At 35.8% G+C, this 12,329-nt stretch overlaps 1 protein-coding gene across 1 annotated transcript in view; it reads left to right on the top strand.

The window, feature by feature from the left end:
* The window catches only part of LOC106875816 (dynein regulatory complex protein 9), a 140,899-nt gene that overhangs the window by 112,516 nt on the left and 16,054 nt on the right, over window positions 1-12,329 (top strand). The window contains exons 6-7 of the mRNA XM_014924096.2: window positions 3,350-3,424; window positions 9,133-9,264. Of these exons, the coding sequence (XP_014779582.1) occupies window positions 3,350-3,424; window positions 9,133-9,264 (207 nt within the window). The remainder of the gene's footprint in view (window positions 1-3,349; window positions 3,425-9,132; window positions 9,265-12,329) is intronic.

The raw sequence follows: 12,329 nt of genomic DNA, 5'->3' as shown, positions 1-12,329 counted from the left end.
TATATATATATATGTATGTATGTATGTATGTATATGTATGTGTGTGTATATATTTGTGTGTCTATGTTTGTACTCCAACAGCGCTTGACAACTGGTGTGTTTATGTCCCCATAACTTAGCGGTTCAGCAAAAGAGGCTGATAGAATAAGTACTAGGCTTACAAAGAATAAGTCCTGGGGTCGATTCGCCCGACTAAAGGTGGTGCTCCAGCATGGCCGCAGTCACATGACTGAAACAAGTAATAGAATTAAAAAAAAAAGAATTGATGAGAAGAAGGTATTTGAGCGACTTATCGTCTCTCACTTTCACTGACACAGGCATTTTGTGATTGAATATTTGCAGCTTTGTTTTCTTTGTGTTACAGTACAATCCTACCTTCCCTGATTCCTGCTCTAATCTACTCAGCACCTCCTGTGCTTGATCTGTCCTCTCTGCTAGTAATGCCAGGTCATCAGTATAGTCTAGGTCAGTTACTGTTACTGCTTGATGCCGTCTACTTCTTTGCCTATGCAGTTTGAATCCCAGTTCTTCTTCCTTGCCCTCATACATTCTACGCATTATATAGCCCAGAATGATGGTGAAGAGATAAGGTGCTAGCATGTGGCCTTGTAATACTCTGACTTTGACTTCAAACTATTCCATCTCTCCACCAGGAGTTATGATCTTCGCTCTGGTTTTCTCATACAGCTTACTTATTGCTCTTTTAATTCTTCTTGGAATATCATATGCTTTAAGTATCTTCATCATACTTCTTTGTACTGAATCAAAATCCTTTTTAAAGTCTCCATAGATAATGATAGCCTTCCTGTTATGGCCTATCTCTGGAAAGTGTCAGAAGTGGAGGTCAGAGAACTTCTATTTCATCAAACCCAATTTTTGGCCTCTTAATTCCCCCAGTTGTAATCCCATGGATTAATAAGTGTGAGATGCAATTTGGAAAGGCAGCAACCTTCTGCCTTCAACACCAAGACCAAGCTGGTGGCTAAAACCAAGGAAGTGTTTGAAGATCTTTCCAGTGACACACTGAGGAATGCATGTGTCAGGTTCCAGAGCTGTCTTCAGGCCATGGTGGAAGTTGAGGGTTGCTATTTTGAGTAAACTGATATTTTTTGATTATTTAAAATACTTTTATTTTGGGATATTTTTGCATGCAAACTGTTAAATTTAGCCTCCAAATCCTGTCAGTTTCTCTGAATCAAATTTCTCTCATAGAACATTGGTCGAGGTGTCATACAACGAGACAAAACCTGACATCACAAGGTTGCAGAGTGAACTTGACAACTATACAACCAAGACCACACCTCCTGTCCTATCACATATATACAGACATGTGTGTTTGTTTGTTTGTTTGTTTTGAACATGTGTATCAGTGAAAGATGAAAACATAGACACAAGGACAGTAAAAAAAAGAGGTACTTCAACATAAGAAAACCCTGTATGCAGTTTGTTCCACCGGCTTGCACATACAGTCCCTTGTTACTCCTGCTTTCAAAAATACTGTGAACCAGTGATAGGCTTATCAGAAACCTGCAACCAATCATTCTGTCTTTCACTACATGCCATATACGGTAGAAAAAGAATGTTTCTTTGAAAATGTTTATTTATGATAACATTTGTATGTTTTCTTTTACCTTTTCAGCATATATTGCCACAAGTATAATGAAATGTGTAATCAAATATACACCCTTTGTGATTACCATATACATACATACATGCATACATATATACATGCAAATATATATATATATATATATATATGTATGTATATCATCATCGTCATCATCATTATTTAACATCTTTTTTTCCATACTGGAATGGCATATACATACACACATACACATGCATATTTGTATATATATGTACATGATAATAATAGCAATAATAATAATAATAATAATAATAATAATAATAATATTGATTATAATAGTAATACCCAAAATACCTGATAGTATATACATAATTAGATGTATATATATATGTATGTGTGTGTGTATGCGTGTGTGTTTGTGTGTTTGTATGTATGTATATATATATATATATGTATATATATATATATATATATATATATATATATATATATATATATATATATATATATATACACATGTGTATTTGTGTGTATATCTATCACATGGAGTAATTTAAAATCTTTGTCATATATTTTTAAAAAATGGGGTTTGATTTTTTTTCTATTTCACATATTTTGTACACAGACCATTTTTAAAAAAATGTTTCTGTTACATTAAATAAATAAATAATTCTTTTTTTTTTTTAAAATGACTTTCCTTTTTTTTTAATATTTTCCTCTCAAATTACCATCACAGGTGTGTGTCCCAAACTGTATTGTTTATACTTTTAATATTTTCATATTTTCTGCCTGTAAAAGTAGCAACCGTTAGCATGCCAGGCAAAATGCTTGGTAGCATTTCATCTGTATGAGTCCAAATTGCTCTGAGGTTGACTCTGACTTCAAACTGGGCTGAGGTTGACTCTGAGTTCAAATTGCACTGGGGTTGACTCTATCTTTCATCCTTTCAGAGTTGATATAAACTAAGTACCAGTTGAGCACTGGGGTCAATATAATTGACTTTTTCCCCTCCCCCAAAATTGCTGGCCTAGTGCCAAACTTTGAAACCCTTATTTTCTACCTGTAAGGTGATAGGTTGGCAGAATCATTTGCATGCTGGGCAAAATGCTTAATGACATTTTGTCTGTCCATCCGTTCTGAGTTCAAATTCCACCAAATTCGACTTTGCCTTTCATCCTTCCAGGGTCGATAAAATAAGTACCAGTTGCATACTGGGGTCGAACTTGTTGGCCTTGTGCCAGACTTTGAAACTAATATTTCAATATTTTCCAAGGCAGCAAGCTAGCAGAATCATTACTATGCTGGGCAAAATGCTTAGCAGTGTTTCTTCCAGCTTCAGGGTTCAAATACCACCAGGGTTGACTTTGCCTTTCATCCTATCCAGGGTCAATAAAATAACTACCAGCTGAGCACTGGGGATCGATATAATTGGTTTATTTCCTCCCACCAAATCACTGGCCTTCTGTCAAAATTTGAAACCAAAATTTTAATATTTCCTACCTGTTCCACATCAATGAGCAAGTCTGCTTCTCCAGAGTGTACATCTTCAGTAGGGTATTATGAAACAGCAGAGTGTTAATTAATTAATTAATTAATTAATTAATTAATTAATTATATCATGCAATTGTCTTCATTTAAAGTCAGGAGGACAAGGACTGAGAAAGAAAAGAGAAAGAAGAATGAAGATTGTGTCACTTAATTTTAGAAATAAATACAAAAACAATTCTGAAAATATCCATTCCATTTTGTTTTTATTTGTAGAACGTTGAAATTCACCTTGACTTAGAAACCAGAGTGAATGCAGAAATTGTTCAATACCTTGGAAAACTACAAATGGTAATGATCTTGATCAAATTTGTATTTACTTATTTTTTTTTTGTTTTACTGTTTTACTTTTGTAGTAAAGATTGTTTGCCAACATAACATGGCAGTCCTGGTTTAGGACGAATGTTGCTGTAATTTAGCCCCAGGAGACATTGTCTCCAGCTGGCTATATGGCACGATCTGTGTCCTTATATTTTTGAACAAGGGAATCTAGCACCACCACTCAGCTCAAAACAATATCTCTGTATCGCGATTTCCGGGTTATGCACAGATATTGTTCTGAGCTGAGTGGTGAGGTGCTAGATTCCCTTGTTTGAAAATATAAGGACACAGATCATGCCGTATAGCCAGCTGGAGACCATGTCTCCTGGGGCTAAATTACAGCAACATTCATCCTAAACCAGGACTGCCATGTTATGTTGGCAGACAATCTTTACTACAAAGTACTGTTGCTGAATATCTCTCATTTTGAGATTTAAAAATAGTAATTTTCTGTTTTACTTTTGTTTTACTGTGTGATCATACATGCATATGTGCACACACACACACACACACACACAAACACATGTACTTATGCACACATATACACACATGCATGCACATATATACACTCACACATATGTATACACACACACATGTATACATGCATACATTGATACATTGATACATATGTATTTATGTACACATGTGCATGCATCATGCAATCATGCATGCATGCATTCATCCATCCATGTACACACACACATACACGCACACACACACACACACACACACATATATATGACTCAAAATTATACAAAAAACAAAAATGACAAAAGACAGAGACAGGTGAGAGAACAACAAACATGTAGTTTGATGTTCAGGAAAAACGACGTTTTGAGCCTCTGCTCCTCTACAGACATGAATGCATACATACACACACATATATATCATCATCCTCATCATCATCATCATCATTGTTTAACGTCCGTTTTCCATGCTGGCACGGGTTGGACGGTTCAACTGGGGTCTGGGAAGCCAAGAGGTTGTACCAGGCTCCAGTCTGATCTGGCAGTATTTCTACAGCTGGATGCCCTTCCTAATGCCAACGACTCCGAGAGTGTAGTGGGTGCTTTTTTACGTGTCACCAGCATGAGGGCCAGTCAGGCAGTTCTGGCAACAACTGCGCTCAAATGGTGCTTTTTTATGTGCCACTGGCACAGGAGCCAGAGGGGCCTGGCATCGGTCATGATCAGATGGTGCTTTTTATGTGCTGCCAACATGGAAGCCAGTCAAGGTGGCACTGGCATCAACCACATTCAGGTGGTGCTTTTTATGTGCCACCGGCACGGGAACCACAATTACAATTTCCATTTGATTGTGATTTGATTTGATGTTGATATACTTGACTCAATAGGTCTCCTCAAGCACAGCATGTCACCCTACGATCCAAGGAACTTTTGAGTGGGCTGGTTATGTGACACTGCATGCATGCATGCACTTATACACACACACACATGACTCCTGTTGCAGTATCTGTCTACCAAATTCTGCTCCAAAGATATTGATCAACCTGACAGTAAAGTAGAAAACACTTGCCCAATATGCTTTACTGAAGGAAGGATTGAACCTAAATCCATTTGCTTGTTAAGCAAACATCTTAACCATACACCCACACAGCCATGACTGTGATTATAAAGGTTTTTCTTTCTATTTTTTTTTTTTTTTGCCTTTGAGCAAAGATAACTTCGATCAGTAAGCAAATAGTGTGGCCTTTGAACTAGTTCCTGGTATTGGAACTTCAGGAATATTTGGGTCTCAAAAGAAACCAAAAGTCTTATAAGGTGTCAAAGAATTCCATTTTCACTAACTTAATTATGAAAAGTTTCCAGAGAATTTCTGCAGACACTTGCTTTATTCTTTGGCTGAAATATTTTCTACAGTTTTATTTTCGATTTTCATTGAGAAACCAAACTTTAATTGAGTCATTACAAAAGCATAATTTAATTAAATACATAATAATTTTTATTTCAATTAACTAAAAATAAGAAAAAATATATTTTAAATTATTGAAAATATTAGAGAGAAATCTCTTGTGTTGTATTGAAAAGAAAGTCTAAATCGTTTTTTTTCCTTTTTTGTTTTGTTTAGAAAACTATTCTATATAAAAATTTTACATAGTAACACTATAACTATTTCGCCTACCTATTCAGTAACCAATAGCAACATTATGCTCTATTTCAAACCTACATTCTTCAAATTCTATAGTTTCTTCACCTATAGAAATTGCGAGTTTTGTTCAATTCCTACTGATTTATGAGTATGAACTGAAAAAATTCCTGTGAATGAATAGATCCAATTTTAGTTCATAATATAGATATAACCTATTTCAATCAGATGCATTCTTAGCTAAACTGAAACTACCATTTTTTTTGTTTTTTTTTTTGTTTTGTTTTGCAATAACCTCACCCTCTCAGTTCCTGCTCTTAGAAATCCTACTCCAAATGTTAGCAGTGTTATTGTTGCTCTCCCATGGGCTGTGCAATTCTATGAACAAACAGATGGTGCTACTGACCTTTCCACTGCACAAAAAAAAAAAACCTTTTAAAAACTGCTTTTTAAAAAAATAAATGGAATTAACAAAAAGAACAGAAATTAAGGGAAGAGAATTTCCGCAAGTTGCTCAGGATGTTGTTGCTATTGTCGCCTGCAGTTAACATTTGCAATTCTTTTATTGATCTAGGTCTGGCATGGAATAGCATTATCATCATCATCATCACCACCACCACCACCACCATCATCGTCGTCGTCATCATCACCACCACCATCACCACTACCACCATCACCATCACTACTACTACCACCACCATCACCACCACCATCACTACCACCACCACCACCACCACCATCGTCATCATCACCATGTGTGTATGTGTGCGTGTTTGTCCGCTACTGTTGCTTGGCAACTGGTGTTGTTTTGTTTATGTAACTGCAACTTAGCAGTTCAGCAAAAGAAAACGATAGAATGAGTGCCAGGCTTAAGAAATAAAACTACTGCGGTCGATTCAGTCAACTAAAAATTCTTCAAAGCAGTGCTCCAGCATGGCCACCGTCTAATGACTGAAATAAGCAGAAGATAAAGTAAAAGATTTTGTCTTCATAAAATTTTGAGATTTTACATCAAAACCAAATTTGTGTCATGGCTGGGAATTGGTTGAGAATGATTGAGATCCTTCTAGAGACAGGAACTGTAAACATCTTCATTAGTTATGGTGATGTGTTGTCTATCATCCATTACATAATCTATAAGCAAATAAAATTTATGGTGCCATGGCAAAAGCACCCAGTACACTCTGCAAAATGGTTGGCACTAGGAAGGACATCCAGCTGTAGAAGCCAAGCCAGAGCAGACAACTGGAGCCTGGGGCAGCTCTCCAACCTGGCCAGCTCCTGTCAAACTATCCACTCCATGCCATCCAATCTATGCCCGGAAAATTGATGTTTGATGATGATGACGATGAGTCTGTATGTTCATAAAAAGAATTTGACTTCTTTCATAAAAATAATTTTGTGATGGAGGAGTTGGAATCGACTGGAACAGCTCCAGTCTGGTCTGATTGTTATGTCATCAAGCTTGCAGTGTTTGGAACTCAAAACTTAGAAAGATGAAGCTAAATACAGCAACTTACCTTTTTTTTTGTCCCCCCCCCCATTTCTATCTCTTCTACTTTGTAGCATAAAGATGGTATAAAAAGAATTTATTAATAAGAATTATTATCTTTTTTTTTCTTCATCCTTTCTGCTCTTAGAACTATTTATTCTGTCTTGTCGTTACACTAGAAGCTGAAAGAAAATAAAAGAAGACAAGCTATGTCTCTTTTAGAATACTATTTCGTACTGATTGCCATTGAAATTCTTTGTCGATAAGTTCCTCTTGTTGAATAGCTAATTAGAATTGAAACTGAGATGCCCATTGTAAAAAAAGGAGAGACACGCTCTGCATTTTTCTTTTTACAGCAGAAAATGTGGTCTCCAACAAGGAACCGAAAAATCTATCATGCTTCCATTAATATAAATTTTACTCTAATTTTTTTGCATCTGTTTTGTAATAAAAAATACAATAAAGTAAAATGGTTTGCTTACATGGTTCAAGGGTGAAGATTTGTAGGGAAGAAAGAATGTCAGTTGAATTGATCCCAGATAAATACATGGCACTTAATTTATTAATATTAGGGAGATGAAAGAGAAAGTTGATCACGAGAGTATTTGAAATGAAATCATTAAGAAATGAAACTAAATCTTTTTGCCTTTTATCTTTTGTCGTTAACTTGTTTCAGTCATTAGACATGTGGCCATACTGGAGTACTGCCTTAACAAACTTTTTTAGCTGAATGAATCGACTCTGGTACTTTTTGTTTCCTTTTTTTAAAGCCTGGTGTTTATTCTATCAATCTCTTTTGCTGAACCACTAAGTTATGGGGACGTAAACACAACAACACTGGTTGTCAAGCAGTGGTGGTGGTGGTGGTGATGAAGATGATGATGATGTCTTCAACAACAACAAAAATGCACATTTAGTCCAACAAAATTAGATATTTTGTTCCATAAAATATATTTAATCCCCCCCCCCCAAAAAAAAAACAAGCAACAACAAAGGAACTCTTCATGAAATAAGGTACATTTAATCCTGCAAAATAGATTTGATTCCACAAAATACATTTAGTCTGTTACTGACCTCTGTCTACATTTGAAAATGGACTTTGTATTTTCCAATCAGGAACTTTCTAAGAAACAATCATATACATCTAGTGAGCTAATGGCATCTGTGAGAAAGCTAACCACTGATGTTTAAGATACATCAAACAATTGATGACATCAGCATGAAACTGACGAATCAAGGTTGTTGGTCACAAATCTTTCAGTACTACTATAAGCTCCTTTATCAAGGCGGCATGCAAAGAGGAGAGAATTGAATTCAAGCAAATATCCATGCTGGTCACTGTTTGGCTCTCAGCTGTTTATTATGACTGTTAACTTTGTCAGCACTGAGATTCTGTCACAGGAACTTAGAATTATCACAATTAACACTCACATTCTCCTAACGCTTTCTCTCTCCCTTCTGTTCATATTCTCACAACTGATTGGATGCAATTGACTTCCATCAAACATAATTCCAGAATCAGTCAACAACTTTGTCACTTCATGGAAAGAACTTTCTTTTTGTTGTTGTTCCTTTTTGGACCCTCATATCCAATATACTCACTTTAGCAATAAATACATTTATGAGGAACTAAAACCTTGACTTCTTTCACCCACTTTCTATTCATTTTAATTCTGAAAGTTGCCAAAATACATTTAGTCCAACAAAATAAATTTGATCCATCAAAACACATTTTAGTCCTATAAAAACACATTTCGTTTCACCCCACTCCCTGCAAAACCTCGTCAAGACTTAGGCAATATAATGTTTATATTTGGTAATATTAATTCATATATTAAGGAGGCAAGCTAACAGAATCATTAGCATGATGCTGGGCAAAATGCTTAGCGATATTTTGTTCATCTTCATGTTCTGAGTTCAAATTATACCTTTGCCCTTTCAACTTATCGGGGTTGATAAAATAAGTACCAGTTGTGTACTGGGGTCGATGTAATCAACTTAATCCTTCCCCTGAAGTTGCTGGTTTTATGCTAAAATGTGAAACCAATATTAATTTGTATTTGTATAAATTGTGAAACAGCGTCTGGATGAAAAATTAGAATTTTGGATGGAAAAGCACGAAAAGGATGTTGAAGACAAACAGAAGCAGTTGGATGATCTGAAGACATTGAAAAATACTGATTGGAAGAGACTGGTTGACTTAACACGCAAGGTAAATTCTTAATATCCATTTGTAAGAGGTGGAATCCTGTTTTACAGTACAAGCATTCATCAGTGAGGGTCAGTTGAATGTGATTTGGATTCAATTTCAGGTTGAACCATTTTATTTTGGTTACCCTTGACTTTGATCATGCTATGCATGGTTGCTCTTGACACACTACACAAGCATAAAAGGGTCAGTGGTGATCTAGTGGGGCTGTCAGATAAATTTGTTCATATATTTCCATTTATTTTCCACACACACAATTATTTTCCCCATTTTTTCTCCAAATTTCAAAACTATAAATAACAATTCTAGAGGAAGTAATGGGCCCCTAAAAGAAAAACCCCTTAAAGCACAACAATAAAAATATTTTTAGGGTTAACATTGCAAAGAAACACACAAATAAATCTGACAGTTTATCTGCCATCCTCATATAATAATAATAATAATAATAATAATAGTAATAATAATAATAATAATAATAATAATAATAATAATATCTATGCTATATGCTATATCTATGATCCAACATAGTTTGTTTTCTTCCTCAATTAAGACTATGTCTGGCTTCCTATTCTCTATCTTATGGTCGCATTATTATTATTATTATTATTATTATTTTACTTGTACAAATGCAAAGCAAAAGTCAAACATAAAATAATGATAATAATAATAATAATAATGCGACCATAAGATAGAGAATAGGAAGTCGGACATAGTCTTAATTGAGAAAGAAAACAAACTATGCTGGATCATAGATATAGCATGCCCAGCTAACAACAAGGTATGCGATAAGGAAGAAAGAAAAGACGAGAGATATGACAGTTAAGCAGTTGTGGTCAATGAAAAAGGTAGCAGTAGTACCAATAATTGTTGGAACCCTGGGAACAGTGAGCAAAAATCTCAAGAAGTATGTGGAACAAATAGGGGCTGCAATAAGGGTGGAGCACTTGCAGAAAACAACACTGCTTGGAACCGCTCGAATACTCCAGAAGGTGCTCGAAAAATAAGAGGTGTTACCTTAGTTCACTGGTAGTGAACAGCTGACACTATAATACATCTCCAGTATTAGAAGCTGTGCAAAGGCAATAATAATAATAATAATAATAATAAATGCCTTGATGCAGTACCAGGTAGTGGCTCTCATGGCATCTGATCTTAATTGATTGGAAGTGTTATCATGTACATTGTTTTGTCTTGGTATAAAAGATGGGCTACAGCAAATATTCTGCTTGATACCACAGATTTGCTTGTCAGTTGTTTGACCTTAGCCAGTTGAGCATGTCCCTTGGTGGCTGACGATATGTGCATATCTGATCATGAGCAGAAGTAGTGGGGGAGCATCATAGTCATGTGTTGAGAGGAATTCTTTGGAGTTTGGATAATTCACCTTTGGAAACGTGGGCATTTCATTCATCATCCTTAAACAACTCTTATTCAGGGGCCTTTTGAGCAGAATGGGCTACTTGACCTGAAGAGAATTCTAACTGGACCTCACCTGCAAGGTCATGCGCTGTTTATCTTGATATGAGGTCACTATGTTTGCACACGTATGGTTGTGATGCATGTGCCTGGTGTACCCTTATGAGGGTTTACCTTATGATGGATATATTGGGATTTGTATACTTGTACCCCAGTGGCACTTTGATGGCATGCACTGCTCTCTCACTCAATAATAAGAAAGATAAATGCAAATAGGCCAGACATTATCTTGAAAGACTTCAGACAAAAATCATTCCTCCTCATTGATATGACTGTCCCAATCGATATAAACGTATCTGTCAAGACCTAGCAAAAACTGAGCAAGTATAAAGATCTTGAAATAAAAATTGACAAAATGTGGAACCTGAAGACTAAAACAATACTTGTTGTCATAGGTGCCCTAGGAATGATAGCAAAAGGGGCTGATTGCTACCTAGCTCAGATACCAAGAAACCCCAAAATGGCAGAAATTCAAAAGATAGTGCTCATGGGAACTGCCCATATCCTATGTAAAATACTGTCTATGTCATCTGAAATTTTAAAACAAACTTGTAATTTTCTTATGTTTTTTTAAACATTCTCTAGAACACCACTATGTACAAAACCAAATATATGGTACCCCAGGCATAACACCAACATGAACTTCTAACTTGTTGTCTCTTGAGGTCTCTAGGTGAGACTTGGATCCAACTTGTACAAATGCAAAGCAAAGTCAAACATAAAATCATAATAATAATAATAATAAATTTAATAATAATAATAATAATAATAATAATAATAATAATCGTTTCTACTACTGCTGTTGTACTACAACTACCTCTGCTGCTGTTACTGTGGCTGCTGCTGCCGTTACTGCTGCTGCTGCTGCTGCTACTACTACTACTACTACTACTACTACTACTACTACTACTACTACTACTACTACAGCACCTACTGCCCCTGCTAAAAGAAGTGGAGTGCTTTGAGACCCAATCTGAATATCCTTTTTGTTGATTTCATTATATTTCATACTCATTATATCAACTAATTGCTAATTGCCGAAACAATTATTTATGTTTCTTTATCTACATTTCTAATTACTTGTTTAAAGTAATTACATTTTCTACTTAAAACATTCAAAAATCTGCAAAAAGTTTTTGAAAAACAAAATTTAAACAAGAATTCTGGTGGTGGTGGTGGTCATGGTGGGGTTATTCTTACACTCAAAGGTTTCCTTCATTTTGCTCCTGTTTTATGAATATTTTATCTTTTTCTTGTTCCAGTCATTTGGACTGTGGCCATGCTGGAGCAATGGCTCGAAGGGGGTTAATCAAACAAATCAACTCCAGGACTTATGGGTTTTTAAAAAAAAAATCTTGTGCTATTTTGTGGAATCAGTATTTTTGTGGAATGACTAAGTTCATCATCGTCGTCTAATGCCCGCTTTCCATGCTAGCATGGGTTGGACGATTTGACTGAGGACTGGTGAACCAGGTGGCTGCACCAGGCTCCAATCTGATTTGGCAGAGTTTCTACAGCTGGATGCCCTTCCTAACGCCAACCACTCCGAGAATGTAGTGGGTGCTTTCACGTGCCACTGGCATGAGGGCCAG

Source organism: Octopus bimaculoides, chromosome 7, assembly GCF_001194135.2.
Source record: "Octopus bimaculoides isolate UCB-OBI-ISO-001 chromosome 7, ASM119413v2, whole genome shotgun sequence".
Classification (NCBI taxonomy): Eukaryota; Metazoa; Mollusca; class Cephalopoda; order Octopoda; family Octopodidae; genus Octopus; species Octopus bimaculoides.
The sequence above is the reverse complement of the archived record's forward strand: the minus strand, read 5'-3'. Positions and strand labels throughout refer to the sequence as shown.